The sequence below is a fragment of the Equus asinus genome, chromosome 16, assembly GCF_041296235.1.
Source record: "Equus asinus isolate D_3611 breed Donkey chromosome 16, EquAss-T2T_v2, whole genome shotgun sequence".
Classification (NCBI taxonomy): Eukaryota; Metazoa; Chordata; class Mammalia; order Perissodactyla; family Equidae; genus Equus; species Equus asinus.
Window position 1 is genome coordinate 27,243,606 of NC_091805.1, and position 24,561 is coordinate 27,268,166.

Consider the following 24,561-nt stretch of genomic DNA (forward strand, 5'->3'; position numbering starts at 1 on the left):
TCAGATAAAAGGCAAGAGATTAATAGTGACTTGAACTAGGGAGGTGGCAGTGCTGAAGGAGATAAAAGGATATACTTGAGATATATTTAGAAGTAAGACTAAACAGGAGTTGGTAATTTATTGCCTATGGAGAGGAATGTGAGAGAGATATCAGTGATAGGTTTCTGCCATAAGAAACCAGAGCGATGATGTATAATTAAGATGGGGAACACTAAAGGAGGAGCTGGTTTGAGAGAAAGAACCAAGATTCTATTTTGGACATACTGAGTTTGAGATGCCCATAGATAAACAGTTGGCGATGTCAATTAGACAGATGGACTATAGACCTAGAGCTCAGAATGGAGGTCTGGGTTGGAGCTATAAATTTAGGAATTCACAGACATATACAAATATACATGTAGATAATATTCTTTGAACCCATGTGCTAGATACAAATACCTAGGAGAATGGAATTAGAAAGAACAAACCTTGCATAGAACCCCTAGAATGTTAACATTTAAGAGCTGGGTAGAAGAGGTGAAAAGGGGACTGGGAATGAGCAGCCAGCAAAGTAGGAAGAAACTTGGTAAGGGATGATGATGGAAGCACAGAGTCCAGAGTTTTTAAATAAGGTGGCAGTGGTCAAATGTGTTAGAGGCTCCTGAGGGATCAATTAGCAAGATCAGCTTTAGTGATAGATTATAACAGATGCTGGATTGAAAGTGGGTTAAAAAAATGAAGGCAGCAATATGAATAACCTTTAAAGAAATATGGCTGTGAAATGAAGACAGGATCATAGTTGCATTAAGATTCATTATCTCACTTAATCCTTCAAATTACTATTATCCTTATTTTGCAGATGAGGAAACTGAGGCTTGGCGAGGTCAAGTAACTTAAAAAGGTTAAGGAACGAACCTGGTTTTCTCATCTTACCTAGAAGATCCTTAAAAGTCTTTCTACCTTCACGAATAAATGAAAAAATATACCTCTGTTTCTGTTCCACAGTCATAATAAATTTCGCATCTTTCACAAGAACAGAAGCAGCCTGTTGCACACCTTTCCTTGTTGCACAAAACTGAAAATGAATGAATAATATTTGTATTAATCATATTAAAAACTGAACATTACACTAAAAAATAAGCAACCAATAATCCATACCACAAGTGTAGGTTTCTGATCAGAGTATGTTTGTATAACAGTGGAGATTTTGTAGTTGAGGCTTAAATCAAACTTAAATTCAGTTTGGTTACTAGTGCAGGGAAATCCAAGGACCACTTTCCGAAGTTTAACAGGTCTGTGTCTCTCATCCATTTTCAGACATACAGCAGGTCTTGTATCATCTGAAAGCCATTCTGCAATCTTTACATAACACAAATATATACATTAAAAGTTTTTTCTAGTAAAGTTTACGGCTAAAAATAGCCCAATTTATAGACTACTTTAAAGTCAAGACATAAAAATATTCAATGAAGTACCATAATCTCCCCTTATCTGAGGGGGATTTGTTCCAAGACCCCCAGTGGATGTCTGAAACCACAGATAGTACGAAATCGTATATATACTATGTTTTTTCCTATACATATATACCTATAATAAAGTTTAATGTATAAATTAGGCATAGTAAGAGATTAACAATAATAAAATAGAACAATAACAGTAATAAAATAATATAGTTACAAAATAACAATATACTGTAATAAAAGTTCTTAGCCACCTCAGCATACAATTTTTTTTCTTATTAAATCAAGAACATTCACCTTTTCACTTAAAGGAAGCATTTTATGGCTTCTCTTTGGCATATCCGAATTATCAGCATCACTATTCTCATGCTTTGGGGCCGTTACTAAACAAAATAAGGGTTACTTGATCACAAGCACTGCTATACTGCTACAGTTGATCTAATAACTGAGATGGCTACTAAGTGACTAATGGTGGGCAGCGTATACAGCATGGATACGCTGAACAAAGGGTTGATTCACATCCCAGGAGGGACGGAGCGAAAGGGTGTGAGAGTTCATCATGCTACTCAGAACGGCACATAATTTAAAACTTATGAATTGTTTATTTCTGGAATTTCCTATTTAATATTTTTGAACTGAGGTTGACTGTGAGTAAGGGAAACTGCAGAAAATTAAACAACAGATAAGGGGAGACTACTGTAGTCTTTTTCAATATTACATATTACATTGACACTGTTCTATTGATACATTGGTAAATAATGTCAACAGCAATATTTCAAGGTTATACCCACTTTTCACCTTGGTAAACTTCCAATTAATTATTCTTATTTTGTTTTATTTTCCTTTTTAAGAGTCCAAAGTAAAATTAAAGTTGATCTTAGCAGAGAAATTGAATTTCTCACTATCATTGTAATTTCTTTGCTATTTTTCAGAACCATGCCTAGAGATGGCTAACACTTCTTTTGTGTTGTCCTAAATACTGCCTGAAGAGTAGCAAGAATGGTTGGCTTAGATTGGCAAGGGTTGACAATCCTTCAACAAAAAATAAACACTTGAGAGATGGCAGTGCCAAAAGCACATTTCAGACTCAATGCCAGAGTCACTAGTTAATTTCTGAACTTGTGATGAGCAATCTTTACCTTCCCATAGCCTGGTTAGTAATCAGGCTTTATGCCCTGCTATGAAACTGACCAACGCTTTGACAGGAACATGGATTGATAAGTTTCTACTTGCACAGGAAGGAAATAACAAAACATTTTCAATGCTATCATGGGTAGGGATGAGATCACACAAGAACGTACAGTTTGAGATGAGCAAAAGGCGTAGGATGACCTTAATTTAGGGGAAAACTGAAGAAAGAGAGACAGAGAAACAGCACTCACAAAAGTAGTCATTATCACAGAGGATGAGAGTTTCAAGAATTACAGGGTGTTAATATTTAATAATTACTTACAAATCAATCAAAAAAGTTTAGTATCCCAATGTGAAAAAAGGGTAAAGGACATGACCTGGTAAGTTGCAAAAAAAGAACTTAAAGAAATTGATAGATACATTAAAAATATTTACTTTAGTAGAAATCAAAACAAAATTTTAAAATATACCATTTTACACAAGAAATTTGACAACTATTTAAAAGTAATAATAACAATAATAATTTCATTATTATACTATCCAGTGTTAGAATACAGAGAAACGGCTGATGGCAGAAGTATAAATGAATATAACATTTATTGAAAGCACTGTGTCCTTAGAGTTTAATATATCCTTTGACTCAGTTATTCTACTCTAGAAATCCATCCTATGGAAAGAATCGTGATGTTTTCAAAGATACGTTAATTTCAGTACTATTTACAAAAGCAAAAAATGGAAATAATCTCCTGTCATTAAGGTATTAAATAAATTCCAATAAAACAACAAAAACTATTAAAGAATATTTAATAACATGGAAATGTTTGTAGGTGACATGCAAGCCATAAAAGTGTATGTACGTTATGATTCCATCTACACATCTGGAAAGACAAACACTGGATTTTTGTTGTTTACATATACTTTAAAATTTTCTCTATTATTCTGAATATGAACAAAACAAGTTGCCATTTTAAGAAGAGAAAAATGATTAATTGTGCCAAATTAAAGATAAAGCCAAAATTTTCCATTGGATTAGACAATATAGCAGTTATCTGTGAAAACAATTTCTAAGAAGTAATAGGGGAAAAAAGTCATATCATAGTAGGCTGAGAAGTAAATAGGAGTTAGAAAATAGAGTAAGACTGTACTATTTTTCAAGTTTGCCAAAAAATTGAAGAAAAAATTAGGACATATTCATTATATAAAGTATAATACTGCATACAATTACTTCTTTACATGTCCATGTACACCATTAACCATGAGATCTTCCTCAAAGGCAGGGTCTATACGTTTCATTTTTGCATCTATCATTAGTGCTTACCATAATGCAAGGCACAAAGAACTGAGGGAGGAGGGTGGTAATCATCTAACTACTTTTATTCTCCATCATACTTTGCCATAAAACTAGAGCCAGCTGGTTACAATAATCATAACATATTATTAGTCAAGTTATTATGAGGCAACTGAAACCCATAAAACTAAGACTTTTAGATACTAGCAAACAACAAACTTGCACCAAAAATGTTTTATTAAACCCCATCAACCAAATTTTATGGCATTAATATTGCCATACCTATGAAATCTAACCATAACTTTCTACAACATACTTTCCTATTAAATTGGTTAGACGATTTACAGCAAAAAAAAAAAATCCTCACTTTTCTCTAACATTGAAATAACTAAATTATTTCACTAGTCATAATAAATCTGATAGACTAAAATTCTAACTTACATCCTCAGCATTTGGAATTGTTGCAGATACAGCTACAAATCTCATTGGAATAATACTGCTGGTATTTTCTAAAGTATGAGACAAAGACTGCACAGTTTTCATTCTACTGACTACAACTTCAAGAGTTGGTCCACGATTTTCATCTTTTACAATATGCACCTAAGAAAGAAATCAAAAAAAGAATCATTAGCTATAAAAATAAAAATCTAATCAATTAAAATGTGCAGGCCAGCCCTGGTGTCCTAATGGTTAAGTTTGGCACACTAAACTTTGGCAGCCTGGGTTTGGTTCCTGGGTACGGACCTACACCACTCATCTACCTACCTACACATAGTTGCCATGCTGTGGTGGTGGTTCACATACAAAAAGGGGGAAATTGGCAGCAGATATTAGCTCAAGGAGAATCTTTCTCAGCAAAAATAAATAAATAAATAAAATGTGCAATAATATTAACACTCTTTCTTAAGAAAATAAGCATTTTTCACTTGAAGGAATAAACAAACATATAGTGTGCTTGGAAATGTCTTGTTTCTTTCCTTCTATTCTAATCATCTTTTTATGTTTATCTCTAAAAGTGAATAATATGTTCACTACCTCATCAATGAGAAACAGTCGAACCAGCTGGACCAAAGAGTTGTCTCTCCATTTCCTAGTCATGCTATCCCATTTTTCCTAGAGAAGAAATGCAAGTGGTTTAAAATGATAAGGAATTATAACAACTATTATTAGGATAACAATAAAATTTTTAACACGACATGTTACAAATGGGAAATATTTTAGTTGACATCTTAAAAGTATCCTGAAAAAGATTTAACAATTAAAAAATTTTTTTAAGAATTTGACTGTCTTACAAGTGTTTAAAAAACTGAACCCTCATTTATTTTTAAGTTAAACCAAAACTACTCAAAATTATAGTTTAATTGCCCTTTTTAATCTCTACAAAGGTCCTAAACTTGGGTAAAAGAATACAAGCAATAAGTACGATTTTGAATTATTCACAATAACACATTGCCTATTCATATCTTTTGCCTATTCTTCCCATTTGGTTGTTTGTCTTTTGCTTATTGATTTGTAAGTATTCCTTATATATCCTGAACACTGGTACTTTTTATTTGTTTTTTTCCATTGCAAATATATTCTTCTACTTTGTATTTTCTTTTAACTTTTTTCCTTGGTAAAGAGAAACATATTTTCTAATAAACCAGGGAAACAATAAAGTATAAATAACACCTACTGGAGTGGTCATAATAATATGGGCATGCTGAATCTCAAATAGGTCATCCATTACTGTATCTCCTGTGAGTTCTTTACAATTCAATCCTATTGGTCCAAATTTTTCTTTCCAGTCATCGAAACGCTGACTACACAAGGCTTTTATTGGTGCCACTATAACAATATAAGATATTTATTTTGAATGTCAGTACAATTTAAAAATTATTTTCACAAACATTAGTTAAATACACATCTAGGTGCTGCCTAATATTTATAAATTAAAAGTTAACAATATGAGCATATTATTTAGAGCTATAAAGGTAATCATCAAATAGAACTAAAAATAGAAAAAGAAGTGACTGCTCAGGGAATTGTAACCAAGAGTGAAGAAAAGTAGGGCAGGAGATTATTGCTTTTCATCATAAGTCCTTTTGGGATAATTGATTTTTTTAATTGTGTGCATAAATTACTTGGATGAAAAATATTTTAAAAATATATACCTAAGAAAAGAGAGTAGAGGTTCCTATGGAAATTCCTAGAATTATAAAATGTTTGATTTTATTTGTTCATCTTGTCTGTCCTTTTAAAAAGAAACATGTAAAGGTCAAATTCTAAATATTACTTCTTATTTATAACTCTAGGAAAATGTGTTTTGAATTTAATGTAACAGATAAGACCAAATGTGATGTGTCTTTTTTAAAAAGTATGAAAAACCAAATAATAATTTCTAAGGCTTGAACTTGAACTTATTTCTTACTTTTGTATCAATGGCTTTTCATTATTATAATTAATTATCACTATTATAATATGTAAATACTTACTGTAAACAATTTTAATGTTCGACCATGGCAATGGTACTTCCATTAACAATCTTGTTATAGCTAGTTCAAATACTACAGTTTTCCCAGAACCAGTTGGAGCACAAATCACAAAGTTTCTATCTGTGTAAAGCAGCTAAAAAATAAAATTTAAGCAATCATGAAATATATAGAATTTTTCATTCACATTCGCAATTTGTCAGAAAATATGCCTTAGGAAGACTCTATGGAATAATAGTTCAAACACTTTTTACCTCTAAACTTATTAAAATTGTAACCATGCTCTAGATCCACCACCCTCAAAAAATAACACTATTAATAATTTACCATCTAGTTTTATTTGTCAAATATGCTAGACCTAGAAGAAAATCATTTATTCAGCTTCCAGACAAGTTTTTATAAATCTAATAAATACAAACCAACCCACATATGAAAATCACATGTAGTCACTTAACAAATATTTTTAAGCTTCTATAATGTACCAATTACTAAGAGTGGCACTGGGGACATAAAGACGAATGTGATCTAGTCCCTGCCCTTAGAGAGCACACAATCTAGTAAGAAAAGGTAGATAAGTAAGTTATTATAATAAAATACTTACATCATCAAAGGCTTTGGACTGTATATAGTTGAAATATGGAAATTCTTTGAAAATACTTCTAAATTTTGCCGCTTAGAATTACATTAAGGAGTCAAATATTTCAGAATTTTAAAAACTGGTTATTTTTAATTTAAAAATTAAGTTAAAGTAATATTAACTGACAATATTTAATGATGAGGCTTTAATATTTGTTATTTTGGCATCATAAGAAAGCACTTAACAAATAAAGTGGGAATGGTGACATAGGAAGCTTCTGAACTTCCATCTTTCCATAGATCCACAGAATATACAGCTACACACAGACAAATTCCCTCTGAGAGAAATCCCCAAACTAGCTGAGTGACTCCTACACATTGAGCAAATGAGAAAATACCCACATCGAAATGAGCAGGAAACACTGAGACAACTCTCGCCCTAAATTCCCTGGCAAGTACCACATAGTTGGGAAGAAATCCTCAACTTCCAGCTTCTCCTTGAAGAGCAAAGGGTTTGGACCAAACCTCTAGTGCCCCAACTTTGAAGGCTCCCACTTGAGGGACAGGCCCCCAAAACACCCTGTTCTGTAAGCCACTGGGGCTTCTATTCACAAGTCTCACAGGACTATACCACACAAAGAAGCAGTTTTTAGATGGGCACAGAAATGCTCCCCCACCCCAGAGGTATACATCCAGGCTCAGTGCACAGAGAGCAGGCAAAAATGCCGATCTCCAGCTTCTCCCTGGAAGGGATTTAGTGGCTTCCTGGGAGCCACTAAGAACAAAGACAGTGGCTTGGACTATCACAAAGGTTTGAGAAGCAACCAGGAGCTTGAGCCTGGCTGACTGACAATGTCTATCTCCTACATGAAACCAGTCTCTCAAGACTGGGGAGGTGCATGTTTTATTTAATGTGCAGAAACCAACAGAGAGAAGGAATCAATGAGAATGAAGAAACAAAGGAATATATTCCAAACAAAAGAACAAGATAAATCTCCAGAAACCAAACCTAATGAAACAGAGGTAAGTGGTTTACCTGACAGAGAGTTCAAAATAACACATCAAAATGCTCACTGAGGTCAGGAGAGCAATGCATGAACAAAGTGAGAATTTCAACAGTCATAGAAAATATTTAAAAAGTACCAAGCAGAAATCATAGAGCTGATGAATACAATAAGAACTGAAAAACTCAGTAGAGAGGTTCAACAGCAGAAAGATCAAGTGAAAGAAAGGATCAGTGAACTCAAAGACAGGGCAGTGAAATTAATGTAATCAGAGAAGTAAAATGAAAAAAGAATGACAAAGAGTGAAGAAGGCATAAGGGACTTATGGGACACCATCAAGAAGACTAATATACATTATATGTGGTCCCATAAAGAGAAATCAAGAAGGAAACATTAAACTTAAATTACACATTAAACCAGATGGATCCAACAGACATACACAGAACATTCCCTCCAACAACAGCAGAATATACATTCTTCTCAAGGGCAGATGGAACATTCTCCAAGACAGATCATATGTTAGGCCATAAAACAAGTCTTAATAAATTTAAGAAGACTGAAATCACATCAAGCATTTCTCCAACCACAATGGCATGAAACTAGAAATCAATTATGAGAAGAAAACTGGAAAATTCACAAATATGTGGAGATTAAACAACATGATCCTGAACAATCATTGGATCAAAGAAGAAATCAAAAGGGAAATTCAAAACAAGTCTCGAGACAAATGAAAACGGACACAACATACCAAAACATATGGAATGCAAGAAAAGCAGTTATGGGGCTGGTGCCATAGTGTAGTGGTTAAGTTTGCAAGTTCTGCTTTGGCAGCCTGAGATTCACAGGTTCAGACCCAAGGTGCAGACCTACACATCGCTCATCAAGCCATGCTGTGGTGGCATCCCACATACAAAAAATAGAGGATGACTGGCAGAGATGTTAGCTCAGGGATGATCTTCCTCAAGCAAAAAGAGGAAGATTGGCAACAGAAGCTCAAGGCCAATCTTTCTTAACAGAAAAGAAAAGCAGTTCTAAGAGGCAAATTTATAGCAACAAATGCCTATATGAAGAAAAAAGAAAGATCACAAATAAAATACCTAACTTTATACACCTCAAGGAACTAGAAAAGGAAGAATAAAATAAGCCCAAAGTTAGCAGAATGAGTTAAAAGAGAATACAGATAGACAACTCAATGAGTTCAGGAGCTATGTCACAAAAGAGCTTGATACTATAAAGAAGAACCAATCAGAGATATTGGAGATGAAGAACACAATGGAGGAGATTAAGAAAAATCTAGAGTCTCTGAACAGTAAGGTCAATAATATGGAGGACAGAATTAGCAATTTGGAGGATAGGAATATAGAAATGCTGCAGATAGAGGAGGAGAAAGAACTAAGACTAAAAAGAAATGAAGAAACTCTCCGAGAATTATCCAACTCAATTAGGAAATGCAACATAAGGATTATAGGTATCTCAGAGGGAGAAGAGAAGGAGAAGGAGGCAGAAAGCCTGTTCAAAGAAATAATGGCTGAGAACTTTCCAAACCTGGGGAGAGAGATGGAACTCCATGTGACAGAAGCCAATAGATCTCCAAACTTTATCAATGTAAAAAGACCAACCCCAAGACATATAGTAGTGAAGCTTGCAAAAGTCAATGACAAAGAAAATACTAAGGGCAGCAAGGCAGACGAAAATAACCTACAAAGGAACCCCCATAAGGCTGTCAGCAGATTTCTCAGCAGATACCTTACAGGCTAGAAGAGAGTGGAATGATATACTCAAAACTCTGAAGGACAAAAACTTACAGCCAAGAATACTCTATCCAGCAAAAATATCCTTCAAATATGATGGAGAAATAAAAACTTTCCCAGATAAACAAAAGTTAAGGGAGTTCATTGCCACAAGACCTCCCCTACAAGAAATGCTCAGGAAGATACTCATACCTGAAAAATCAAAAAAGGGAAAGGGGTTACAAAACCTAGAGCAAAGGAGATAAGTAGAAAGACAAAATCAGAAAGTTGCAGCTCTCCATCAGAACAGGTTAGCAAAAGTTAAGTACAACATTAAAGATAAAAGGAAGGGAAACACCAAGAATAAATATAATCTTGTCATTTTAACCACAAACTCACAACACAAGAAGGAAGAGAAAAAAAAAAAATCTGGCAATAACAACCTAGAAGGGGAAGAGGAAAGGGATGGAACGGCTTAATCTAAGGAGATAAGAGGCTATCAGAAAATGGACTATCTCATCTACGAGATGTTTTATACAAACCACTTGGTAACCACTAAACAAATAACAAGAATAAAGACACAAATTACAAATAAGAAGAAAGTCAATATAGAAACCTATCTACCTGAATTACTAGCCCAAAAATCATGGGACGAGAAACAAAGGAAATGCAGAGAACCAGAAAACAAGTGATAAAATGGCAGCATTAGGCCCCCACATTTCAATAATCACTCTAAATGTAAATGGATTGAACTCTCCAATCAAAAGACACAGAGTGGCAGGATGGATTAAGGAACAAGACCCAACAATATGCTGCCTCCAGGAAACACACCTTAGCCCCAAAGACAAACACAGACTCAGAATGAAGGGATGGAAGATAATACTCCAAACTAATAATGAACATAAGAAAGCAGGTGTTGCCATACTTATATCACACAAAGTAGACTTCAAAGCAAAACAGACAAAGAAAGACAAAGAGTGGCAGTTTATAATGATAAAAGGGACACTCAAGCAAGATGACATAACACTTATAAATATATATGCACCCAACACAAGAGCACCAAAATTTGTAAAACAACTATTAACAAAACTAAAAGCAGACATCAACAACAATAGTAGGGGACCTCAACACCCCATTAACACCAATGGATAGATCATCCAGACAGAAAATCAACAAGGAAATTATAGAATTAAATGAAAAATTAGACCAGATGGACTTAATAGATATATATAGAACACTCCATCCAAAAACAGCAGGTTACACATTCTTCTCAAGTGCACAAGGAACATTCTCAAGGATAGACCATATCTTGGGAAACAAAGCAAGCCTCAATAAATTCAAGAGGGTTGAAATAATATCAAGCATCTTTTCTGATGACAATGCTATGAAACTAGAAATCAACTACAAGAATAAAGCTGGGAAAGGGGCAAAAATGTGGAGACTAAACAACATGCTACTGAACAAACAATGGATTATTGAAGAAATTAAAGAAGAAATCAAATATTATCTGGAGACAAATGAAAATGAAAACACGCCATACCAACTCATTTGGGACACAGCAACAGCAGTCCTCAGAGGGAAATTCACTGCAATACAGGCTCACCTCAATAAACAAGAAAAACCTCAGATAAGCAATCTCAAACGACACCTAACAGAATTAGAAAAAGAAGAATAAACAAAGCCCAAAGTGAGTAGAAGGAGGGAAATAATAAAAATTAGAGCAGAAATAAACGATATTGAAACAAAAAAGACAGTAGAAAGGATCAATGAAACAAAGAGTTGGTTCTTCGAAAAAATAAACAAAATTGACAAAAACTTAGCCAGACTCACTAAGAAAAAAAGAGAGAAGACTCAAATAAATAAGATTAGAAATGAGAGAGGAGAAATCACAATAGATACCACAGAAATACAAAGGATCATAAGAGAATACTATGAAAAACTATATACCAACAAACTGGACAACCTAGAAGAAATAGATAAATTCTTAGACTCTTACAACCTCCCAAAACTGAAGCAGAAAGAAATAGAGAATCTAAATAGACCAATCACAAGTAAAGAAATCAAAACAGTAATCAAAAACTTCCCCAAAAATAAAAGTCCAGGACCAGACAGCTTCTCTGGAGAATTCTACCAAACAGTCAAAGAAGATTTAATACTTATCCTTCTCAAACTATTCCAGAAAATTGAGGAAGATGGAGCACTTCCTAACACATTCTATGAAGCCAACATCACCCTGATCCCAAAACCTGACAAGGACAACACAAAGAAGGAAAACTACAGGCCAACATCACTGATGAACATAGATGCAAAAATCCTCAACAAAATTTTGGCAAACCAAATATACCAATACATTAAAAAGATTATACACCATGATCAAGTGGGATTTATACCACGGACACAGGGATGGTGCAACATCCGCAAGTCAATCAATGTGATAAACTATATTAGCAAAATGAGAAACAAAAACCACATGATCATCTCAATAGATGCAGAGAAAGCATTTGACAAGTCCAACATCCATTTATGATAAAAACTCTCAATAAAGTGGGTATAGAAGGAAAGTACCTCAACATAACAAAGGCCATATATGACAAACCCATAGCCAACATCATATTCAATGGGCAAAAACTGAAAGCCATCCTTCTGAGAACAGGAACAAGACAAGGATGTCCACTCTCACCACTCTTATTCAACATAGTACTGGAGGTTTGGGCCAGAGAAATTCAGCAGGAAAAAGAAATAAAAGGAATCCAAATAGGCAATGAAGAAGTGAAACTCTCACTGTTTGCAGACGGCATGATCTTATATTTAGAAAACCCCAAAGAATCCATAGGAAAACTATTAGAAATAATCAACAGCTACAGCAAAGTTGCAGGATATAAAATCAACATACATAAATCAGTAGCATTTCTATACTCTAACAACGAACTAACAGAAAAAGAACTCAAGAACACAATACCATTCACAATCACAACAAAAAGAATAAAATACCTTGGGGTAAATTTAACCAAGAAAGTGAAAGACCTATACAACGAAAACTATAAGACTTTCCTGAAAGAAACTGATGATGACATAAAGAGATGGAAAGAATTCCATGCACATGAATTGGAAGAATAAACATAGTTAAAATGTCCATACTACCTAAAGCAATCTACAGATTCAATGCCATCCCAATCAGAATCCCAATGACATTCTTTACAGAATTAGAACAAAGAATTCTAAAATTCATATGGGGCAACAAAAGACCCCGAATTGCTAAAGCAATCCTGAGAAAGAAGAACAAAGCTAGAGGCATCACAATCCCTGACTTCAAAGCATACTACAAAGCTACAGTAATCAAAACAGCATGGCACTGGTACAAACAGGTGCACAGATCAATGGAACAGAATTGAAAGCCCAGAAATAAAACCACACATCTATGGACAACTAATCTTCAACAAAGAAGCTGAGGGCCTACAATGGAGAAAAGAAAGTCTCTTCAACAAATGGTGCTGGGAAAACTGGAAAGCCACATGTAAAAGAATGAAAATTGACCATTCTTTTTCACCAGTCCCAAAAATAAACTCAAAATGGATCAAAGACCTAAAGATTAGACCTGAAACAATAAGCCTTCTAGAAGAGAACATAGACAGTACACTCTCTGACTCAGTATCAAAAGGATCTTTTTGGACACCATAACTCCTCAGACGAGGGAAACAACAGAAAGAATAAACAAATGGGACTTCATCAGACTAAAAAGCTTCTTCAAGGCAAGGGAAAATAGGATTGAAACAAAAAAACAACCCTCTAGTTGGGAAATAATATTTACAAGTTATTTATCTGACAAAGGGTAAATCTCCATAATATATAAAGAACTCACACAGCTCAACAACAAAAAATCAAACAACCCAATCAAAAAATGGGCAGTGGACATGAACAGACATTTCTCCAAAGAAGATATATGGATGACCAATAGACACATGAAAAGATGCTCATCATCAGGGAAATGCAAATCAAAACAACACTAAGATATCACCTTACATCTGTTAGAATGGCAAAAATATTCAAAACAAAAAGTGACAAATGTTGGAGAAGTTGTGGAGAAAACGGAACCCTCATACACTGTTGGTGGGAATGCTAACTGATGCAGCCACTATGGAAAACAGTATGGAGACTTCTCAAAATATTAAAAATAGAAATACCTTATGACCCAGCCATTCCACTACTGGGTATCTATCCAAAGAACTTGAAATCAGTAATTCCAAAAGTCCCATGCACCCCTATGTTCATTGCAGCATTATTTACAATAGCCAAGACATGGAAGCAACCTAAGTGCCCATCGACTGATGATTGGATAAAGAAGATATGGTGAATATATATACAATGGAATACTACTCAGCCATAAAAAAGGATAAAATCGTCCCATTCTCAACGAAATGGATGGACCATGAGGGTATTATATTAAGTGAAATAAGCCACATAGAGAAAGACAAACTCTGTATGACTTCACTCATAGGTGGAAGTTAAACATATAGACAAAGAGAACTGGGTCATGGTTACCAGGGAAATGGGGAGTGGGGGGAGGGCACAAAGGGTGAAGTGGTGCACCTACAACATGACTAACAATAGTGTAAAACTGAAATTTCACAAGGTTGTAAACTATCATAATCTTAATAAAAAGTTTAAAAAAAAAAGAAACCAGCCTTACAAGAAGTGCTAAAGTGACTTATTTAAGTGGAAAAGAGAAGACCACAAACAGGAATATCATTTAAAAAAAAGCAGTAAAATCAGTGGTACAGGAAAATATACAATAAACATAGCAGATCAATGACCTGTGAAGCTTGATATGAGGGTCAAAAGATAAAAGCACTAAAATTATCTATTTTGATAATAAGAGGGTAATGGATATACATGCACAAAAAAAAAGGTTAGATATGATATCAAAAACAAAAAATGTGGGAGGATGGGAGTAAAAGAGTAGAGCATTTAGCAGAAGGTCAAACTAAAGAGACCATCAACTTAATACAGATTGCTATATATGTAGGTTATTATATATGAACCACGTTAGTCAAAAACCAGAAACCTATAATAAATACACAAAAAACTAAGAGAAAGGAACTCAAACATAATACTAAAGACAGCCATCAAACCACAAGGGAAGACACTAAGAGAAGAAGAAAGGAACAGAGAACTACTAAAACACACAGAAAAAAAGCAACAAAATGACAATAAGTACATTCTTATCAATAGCTACTTTAAATGTCAATAGACTAAATGATCCAATCAAAAGGCACAGGGTGGCCAACTGGATAAAAAAACAAAACCCATATATATGCTGCATACAAGAGACACACTTCAGACCTAAAGACACTCACAAACTGAAAGTGAAGAGATGGAAAAAGATACTCCATGCAAATTACAATGCTAATAAAGCTGGGGTAGCAATACTTATATCAGACAAAATAGATTTTAAAACAAAACTGTAACAAGAGCCAAAGAAGGGCACTACATAATGATAAAGAGAACAATCCAACAAGAGGATATAACACTTGTAAATACCTATGCACCCAATAGAGGAGCATCTAAATATATAAAGCAATTATTAACAGACATAAAAGGAGAAATAGACAGCAACACAATAATGCTAAGGGACTTTAACACTCTGCTTAGACCAATGGATAGATCATCCAAACAGAAGATCAATAAGGAAACATTGGCCTTAAATGACACATTAGATCAGATGGACACAGTAGCTATACACAGAACATTCCATCCAAAAACCACAAAATACACATTCTTTTCAAATGCATGTGGAACATTCTCCAGGATAGATCAGGTACTAGGCCACAAAACAAGTCTCAATAAATTTAAGAACACTGAAATAATACCAAGCATTTTTTCTGACCACAACAGTATGAAACTAGAAATCAACTACAGGAAGAAAATCGGAAAAGCCACAAATATGTAGAAACTAAACAATCTTACAGTGCACCTAAAGGAACTGGAAAAAGAACAAAAAACAAAGCCCAAAATCAGTAGAAGGAAGGAAATAATAAAAATCAGAGCAGAAATAATGAAATAGAGACTAAAAAAAAAAAACAGAAAAAATTAATGAAACTAAGAGCTGGTTCTTTGAACAGATAAACAAAATTGGCAAGCTTTTAGCTAGACTCACTAAGAAAAAAAAAGAGAAGGCTCAAATAAATAAAATCAGCAATGAAAGAGGAGAAATTATAATCGACACCTCAGAAACACAAAAGATTATTAAGAGAATACTAGGAAAAGCTATATGCCAACAAATTGGATAATCTAGAAGAAATGGATAAATTCTTAGAATCACACAACCTCCCAAAACTGAATCAAGAAGAAATAGACAATCTGAATAGACCAATTGCCAGTAAGGAAATAGAAACAGTAATCAAAAACCTCCCTGAAAATAAAAGTCCAGGACCAGAGGGCTTCCCTGGTGAATTCTACCAAACATTCAAAGAAGACTTAATACCTATCCTTTCCAAACTCTTCCAAAAAATTGAAGAGGAGGGGAAGCTTCCTAACTCATTCTATGAAGCAAAAATTACCCTGATACCAAAACCAGATAAGGACAAGACAAAAAAGAAAATTACAGGCCAATATCACTAACGAACATTGATGCACAAATCCTCAAGAAAATACTAGCAAATCGAATACAACACATTAAAAAGATCATACACCATGATCAAGTAGAATTTATTCCAAGGATGCAGGGATGGTTCAACACATGCAAATAAATCAACGTGATATACCATATTAACAAAATGTAGAATAAAAATCACATGATCATCTCCGTAGTTGCAGAGAAAGCATTTGACAAGATACATCATCCATTTATGATAAAAACTCCAAATAAAATTGGTATAGAAGGAAAGTACCTCAACATAATAAAGGCCATACATGACAAACCCACAGCTAATATCATTCTCAATGGAGAAAAACTTAAAGCTATCCCTCTAAGAACAGGAAACAGACAAGGATGCCCACTTTCACCACTCTCATTCAACACAATATTGGAAGTCCTAGCTAGAGCAATCAGGCAAGAAAAAGAAGTAAAAGGGACCCAAATTGGAAAGGAAGAAGTGAAACTGTCACTATTTGCAGATGACACTGATTTCATATCTAGAAAATCCTACAGAATCCACCAAGAAACTTTTAGAAATAATAAATGAATACAGTAAAGTTGCAGGATACAAAATCAATATATAAAAATCAGTTACATTTTTATTCACTAACAACAAAGTAACAGAAAGAGAAATTAAGAATATAATCCCATTTACAATTGCAAAAAGAATAAAATACCTAGGAATAAATTTAACCAAAGAGGTGAAAGACGTGTACACTGAAAATTATAAAACACTGCTGAAAGAAAAAGAAGACATAAAGAAACGGAAAGATATTCCACACTCTTGGTTGGAAGAATTAACAAAGTTAAAATGCCAATACTCCCTAAAAGCAAACTACAGATTCAATGCAATCCCCATAAATGTTCCAAGGACATTTTTCACAGAAATGCAACAAAGAATCCTAAAATTTATATAGAACAACAAAAGACTCTGAATAGCCAAAGGAATCCTGAGGAAAAAGAACAAAGCTGGAGGTATCACACTTTCAGACTTCAAAATATACTACAAAGCTATAGTAATCAAAACAGCACGGTACTGGCACAAAAACAGACGTACAGATCAATGGAACAGAATTGAGAGCCCAAAAATAAACCTACACATCTATGGACAGCTAAGTTTTGACAGGAGAGCCAAGAACATGCAATGGAGAAAGGAAAGTCTCTTCAACCAATGGTGCTGGGAAAACTGAACAGTCATATGCAAAAGAATGAAAGTAGACCATTACTTTACACCATACACAAAAATTAACTCAGAATGGATTAAAGACTTGAATGTAAGACATGAAACTCCTGGAGGAAAACATAGCCAGTACACTCCTCAACATCGGTCTTACCAGCATATTTTCAAGTACTATGTCTGACTGGGCAAGGGAAACAATAGAAAAAATAAACAAATGAGACTATATCAAACCAAACATCTTCTGCACAGCAAAGGAAATCATCAACAAAACGAAAAGACAGTCTAACAATTGGGAGAAGATACCTGCAAACCATGTATCTTATAAGGGGTTAATATCCAAAATTTACAAAGAACTCATATATCTCAACAACAAAAAAACTAACAACCCAATTAAAAAATGGGCAAAAGACCTGAATAGACATTTCCCCAAAGAAGATATACAGATGGCCAACAGGCATGTGAAAAGATGTTCAACCTCACTAATTATCAGAGAGATGCAAATCAAAACTACAATGAGATATTATCTCACACCCATCAAAATGGCTATAATTAACAAGACAGGAAATAATAAGTTTTGGAGAGGATGTAGAGAAAATGGAACTCTCATAAACTGCTGGTGGGAGTGCAAACTGGTGCAGCCACTACGGAAAACAGTATAAGAGAGTCCTCAAAAAATTAAGAATAGAACTACCATATGATTCACCTATTCCATTGCTGAGTATCTATCCAAAGAACATGAAAACACAAATGCATAAAGATATATGCACTCCTATGTTCACTGCAGCATTATTCACAATAGCCAAGACTTGGAAGCAAACTTGGTGCCCATCAAGGGACGAATGGATAAAGAAGATGTGGTGTATATATATATATATATACACACACACATATATACACACACACACACACACACACACACACACACACAATGGAACACTACTCAGCCACAAAAAAGGATGAAATCTGGCCATTTGTGACAACATGGATGGACCTTGAGGGTATTATGCTAAGTGAAATAAGTCAGAGGGAGAAAGTTAAATACCATATGATCTCACTCATAAATAGAAGATAAAAACAACAACAAAGAAACACATAGACAGAGATTGGATTGGTGGTTACCAGAGGCGAAGGGAAGAGGGTGAAAGGAGTGATTAGGTACATGTGTATGGTGATGGATTGTAATTAGCCTTTGGGTAGTGAACATGATGTAATCTACACACAAATCGAAATATGATGTACACCCGAAATTATAATGTTATAAGCCAATGTTACCACAGTAAAAAATAAATAAAATACTATATGACTTTTTATATACTGTTACAACTGTTTAGATCTATTCTCTTCCCCACCTCCCATCTCAACAATGTTAACTCCCCAAGGGCAAGAATTCATTGTCTGTTTTCTTAACGGACATATCCCAAATACCTAGAATAGTGCCTGGCACACAGTAAATACTCAATTGACACAGGCTTGCATTTAGTAAATCAAGCAAATAATTTACAAATCTGTTTTACTTTCAGTTGTGCAGCGTGTCAGAGTATTTGTGCCCAAACAAAAATGTAATTTTGAGTTTGACAATCCATCAGCTTTTGAAGTAATCTCATTTTTCCTTCAAAATATGTCCCTTCCTATAAAATATTTATTTGTAACAAGCCCACAAGTAGGCCATCATGCTGAGTTTTCTCTCATTAGGTAGTTTCACATCAATTTGCATTCACAGAAATGAATGTTTGATTCACAGCAGATGTAGAATCAGTTTTCTAGCTCATGAGAAAACTCAGCTACTAACAACATTTATCATCAATATCAACCCTTGATATCAAATTTTTCCTTTCATTCAACAAACTCTCAGCAGTGTCACTGCAATTATATGGAATAGCAGGGAGGAAAATGTCTATAGAACTGAAAATGACAACAGTACTGTGGCAGAATCAATATAACCACAGTTTCATTGTCCTAAGGACTCAAATACAGTAAATTATTCGAAAAGGAACAGAAAATAAGTTGTGTCAAAGTAATCCCAAAACTCTCCAATTACCATGAACAGCATTCAATCTTCTACTTTAAATACACACCTGGTAACAAAGTGTAACAGTTCAGTGAGTTTGACAGCAAATGAACTCTTTGGACAATAAATCAATGAACACAAGAGTAGGCCCCATTTTAACTAACAAAAAGACCTAAACAATAGAACCATTTCAGCTATGCTAATATAGCATGAAAACCTTTAAAATTCTTCAAAAGTTAGTGTATATTATGGCAAGTTCCAGCAAGAGTAAGAAGAACTTCCCATCATACAGATAATGAAACGAACTTTAACTGTTTACTACTAACCAATTTCCCATGTTCCCACCCTATTTAGATCACCAGAAAGAAGGAAGTGCAGCAGGACTGAGACCTATGCTGAACAGAAGCAAGAAACTCTTTTGCCAGAATAACTTCCTCACTTAGCCTGCTTTTCAAAATGTATTTGGAGATAGGATGATAAATAAGGCATGGTCCTTGCCTTCAAGGAGTTCATAGGTCACAGGGAAATAAACAGCTGATGAATTGTAATAAAATAGAATAAGTACACTATTATAGACATATGCAGGGTATCAAAGAAGCAAAGAGGATGTTACCTCCAGAACACATATGTACTCAAAATATTGCCCAGACATGTAAATCAGATTATAGGTATAAACTGCAATTAGGTTCTTTCAAAAAACACTAAATTTGTAAAAATGTCCCTAATTCACAGAATACCCCATTCTCATTCATTTCTCCTACCCATGTTTATCCCAATATGTTGTCCTTACCCAAAGCATAAGAAATTATCTGTATTAATTTGTAAGTAAATATGCTAAGAGTTGAGCCAACAATACAAATCTCATTTCTGTACTTATCTTGCTGCAGACTGGTAACAAACAGTGCACAAACTGGCACCTGCTTGCAGACCACACTTTGAATAGCACCACCTATCACACACAGTGGGTCTCTTACATAACCCAAAAGATTCATTTTTCCCTTTTTCTTTGTCAACCAAAATAAACTAATAGAGACAATGAAACAAAATGTTTAAAACTTAGAGTTTCAAATATAAAGTTGCTGTAGTAAAATAATTTAAAGGATACGGATTTCTGTGACAGCTTTCAAGGAATCTAAACCATTTTCTGTTACTCCTAAAAAAAAAAATCCTACATACTTACATGGATATATTTTAAACTTTTCCCAAAAAACTGCTTCAATAAAATGTGCATAACTTTTTGAGAGAACAGTTAAAAAACATTAGATCACAGTTAAAAAATAATGTAATAATAAAGAAATGCAGAAATTATAGATTGAGAGATAACCTACTCAAATTTACTATATTTTTGTATTCTTCCATATGCTAAGAAATACGGACTAGTTTGTACTTTTACAAAACCAACTGAAAAAGCCAGGACTTCCCTTGAAATTCATGAAGCTGAGATGCAAGTGAAAAAGATGGTGCTTTGCCTTCTCTGATTTCAGAAGCAGAAACAGCATCACTTGCTGTAAACACGTTAATGTCTGAATATTGAGGTTTCTGCCTAGTATTACATTTCCATGACTTCCCTTTGTTCATTTCTGTTTCGACAATTTTCACTGAGCCAGTATGAGAATCCAAGTTTGCACTGTCGTTAGAATAAGCACTCTCATGTATATTGTCAGATATTTTAAATAATCTGCAAAAAAACCCAAAACAAAACATGTTTACACTTGTAACGGTTGTTTAGAATGTGAAAAACTAGCATAAAATTGGTCCCTTTAAAAATACCCATAGATTATGGTTTATCAAACACAAAAGCTAATCATTCTCCTAAAATAAGACTTGTTAAGTTTACCACTGAATTATGTCTTCACTTTCCTAAGATAGCCCCAGTGATCCTTGATTCCTTGTATTCACACCCTTTTGTAGGCTCCTACTTTGAATCAGGACTGGAGAACTGTGGAAGTACAAGTGCATGACTTCCAGGGCTGGGTCATAAAAGACACTGTTGCTTCCACAAGGTCTCTTGGATCTCTCACTCCAAGGGGAGCTAGCTACTATGTCATGAGAACACTCAAAGGCCCACGTGGACAGGTACTGAGGCCTCTTGTCAGCAACCAGCACCAGCTTCCCAGATACTATCCAATAATCATTTTAGTATAACAAATATTTCTTTGGGGCCAGCCAGTGGCATAGTGGTTAAGTTTGCACATTCCACTTTGGCAGCCCAGGGTTCACAGGTTCGGATCCCAGGCACGGACCTACATACCACTCACCAAGCTATGCTGTGGTGGCATCCCACAAACAAAATAGAGGAAGATTGGCACAGATGTTAGCTCACTGACAATCTTCCTCAAGCAAAAAGAGGAAGATTGGCAATGGATAGTAGGTCAGGGCCAATCTTCCTTACCAAGAAAGAAAGGAAAGAAGGAAGAAAGGAAGGGAGGGAGGGAGGAAGGGAGGGAGGAAGGAAGGGAGGGAGGAAGGGAGGAAGGAAGGGAGGAAGGAAGAAAGGAAAAAGAAATACTTCTTTGCAAAGTTCTGGAAAACACAGAAAGACCATCTTTATGATTGCAATTTATTATATTTAACTGATCAAAAGACAATCCATCAAAGTAATTTGTTCACAACAGCCCTAAGGTATAAAGTGACCATTAAAGTTCCTAATATAACACTCACATCTTATAGACCAAATAATGGGAATGACAGCAGGTATCAGTCTTACAGAATTCTGTAAGGAATAACGCCCAAATAAGTATTACGCAAATAGAGAATATTTTCCAACTTATTTTACTATTAATCTTAATGACATGTTTTCATATAAGAAACAGTCTTTCAAAAAAACTAGAGAGAGAGAAACCTGTTTCAGAACAAAGAGCAGAGTTGCATCCTCCAGTGCCAGCAGTTCTATCTTTGAAGACAGAAAATTCAAAAGCAGGTAGTTAATCTTAGATAATACAGTAGAATCCCATTATGAAATACTATTGAGGACAAAGAAAACACTTATGCCATAGGATGACTCCTTGCTATACACTATGCTGTTGGTTAAAAGCACAGACTTTGGAACCAGACAAACCTGGACATAAATCCAAAGCTCTTCCACTTCCTAGCTGTGTAACTTTAAAGTTAGAGTTTGAAATAAGTTTCTCAAACTATAAAAATAGTATCCACACGCTAGTTACCTAAATTCTCTGGACCTCAGATTCTTCCTAGGTCCTCTAGAACTCCCACCTCACAAATTCCCTTATGTCCTCAACTTCTTCACTCATTGTTATATTTACTTCCTAGTCTTAAAAATATATTGCTTTACCCTGGAAAATTCTTGCTCCTTAAAAATTCAAGTGGTAACTGCTAATTCTCCCATATCCAATGTACTCGATGGTTGAGAGTCTGTGTCTTCTTTTCCACCCAAATCTAGATTACTTTTCCACTCTCTCACAGAAGTATTTGTGCTATCTAGCTATACCACCCTGTAACTCTCCTCATAGCATATATCCATCTAGTCACTTTAGAATCTTTTCCTCTCAATCCCAAATTCTGCCATCATCTGGGTTGGCATCAACATTCATGTAGACAACTCACTGAAATCCTACCCTCTCAGTTTTTTAGGCATTCATCTCCAGTGGCTTTCTCCCTCACGTGATCTGAGTCACCTACTCTCTCACCTTAGACCTTGTCATTATCCAGAACTACAAAGTTACAGCAATCAAGATATTGTGGGATATATCCTTATGCCAGGCATAAAGACACACATATCGATCAACAGAATACAATTGAGAGTCCAGAAATACACCTTTAAGTGGTATAATAGGAAATATACATTTGGTCTTTGTTCCCAGTTCCCGGCACAGAGCTCCTAAAACCATAGGAATTTCCCGTGTGATGGGACTGACAGAAGCATCTTTTGTTATTCATAACAATGGGAAAGAAATCTAATTAGAACAATGGTAGGACTGTTGGACACTATAAAGGGTCTAGTTAAGGCTGATATCCATGAATTTTTTTATAACAGCTTTATTAAGATATAATTCACATATCATAAAATTCACTCTTTTGAAGTGTATGACTGATGGTTTTTAGAATATTCACAAAGTTGTGCAACCATCACTATTATCAAATTTTAAAACATTTTTATTGCCCTCAAGAAGAAGTACAAAATGTTTATCATGGCCTACAAGACTCTGAGTGACGTGGTCCCTCCATACCTTACCTCTCCACTTTCTCTCTTACTTTAAACTAAACGAAATTTTCTCAGGAAAGGCCAAGCTCTGCTACTTAGCACATACTTTTGCACATACTATTCCTTCTGCCCAGAACACTCTCTTTCTTTATCTGCACTTAGCTTAATTCTATTCCTCCTTAAGGTTAAGCTTAAATATCACTTTTCAGGAAAGCCTTCCTTGCTCTGCAGAGCAGATTAGGCCCCCACGTTATATGTTCTAACAGTAGTTCTTAAAGGATGGTTGATCGTCCTTCAGGGAGTTCATAAAATCAAAGCTATTTTTGTAATACTACTAAGGCATTGTTTGCCTTTTTCTCTCTCATTCTCTCACTAGTTTACATGGAGTTTTCCAGAGGCTCCAAGTCACATGATATCATAACAGACTGAATGCAAAAGTAAATATGAGAATCAAACTATCTGTTATTAAGCTAGAAATTAAAGATTTGCAAAAACATAAAACAATGCCACTCTTCTCACTAAATTATTTTCTGTTTTAGAAAATAGTTATTTTTAATAAAAATACATTATTTATATTAACAAGTAGTGGGTTTATTATTATTTTTAAATAAATTAGAAAATTTTTGCTTTTTCAGTTTTAATTTCTAATATGATTAAACATTGATAGATATAACCTACATAAACAAAAGCTCTATGGGAATTCTCAATAATTTTTAAATGTAAAGAGACAACAAAAAGTTCAAGAACCTCTGCTCTAACCATATACTTCATTAAAATAATTGTTATACTACAAAGTATCTAATCAATTATTTTTAGTTATTTACCATCTGTCTCTCCCCCATTAAACTGTAAGCTCTCTGAAGGCAAGAACCTATGACTAGAACCCCAGAGTTTACAGAGTGTCTGGTACACAGTAGACTCTTTGTTGTTGATGTTTT

At 34.6% G+C, this 24,561-nt stretch overlaps 1 protein-coding gene across 6 annotated transcripts in view; it reads right to left on the bottom strand.

The window, feature by feature from the left end:
* HFM1 (helicase for meiosis 1) overlaps positions 1 to 24,561 on the bottom strand; it is a 104,790-nt gene that overhangs the window by 64,977 nt on the left and 15,252 nt on the right. For all 6 annotated transcript variants that reach the window (XM_070486819.1, XM_070486818.1, XM_070486817.1 and 3 more), the window contains 9 exons: positions 20,882 to 21,139; positions 20,567 to 20,613; positions 6,931 to 7,001; positions 6,333 to 6,465; positions 5,534 to 5,685; positions 4,894 to 4,971; positions 4,300 to 4,458; positions 1,138 to 1,338; positions 966 to 1,054 (listed from right to left, as the gene is read on the bottom strand). In XM_070486819.1, the coding sequence (XP_070342920.1) occupies positions 966 to 1,054; positions 1,138 to 1,338; positions 4,300 to 4,458; positions 4,894 to 4,971; positions 5,534 to 5,685; positions 6,333 to 6,465; positions 6,931 to 7,001; positions 20,567 to 20,613; positions 20,882 to 21,139 (1,188 nt within the window). The remainder of the gene's footprint in view (positions 1 to 965; positions 1,055 to 1,137; positions 1,339 to 4,299; positions 4,459 to 4,893; positions 4,972 to 5,533; positions 5,686 to 6,332; positions 6,466 to 6,930; positions 7,002 to 20,566; positions 20,614 to 20,881; positions 21,140 to 24,561) is intronic.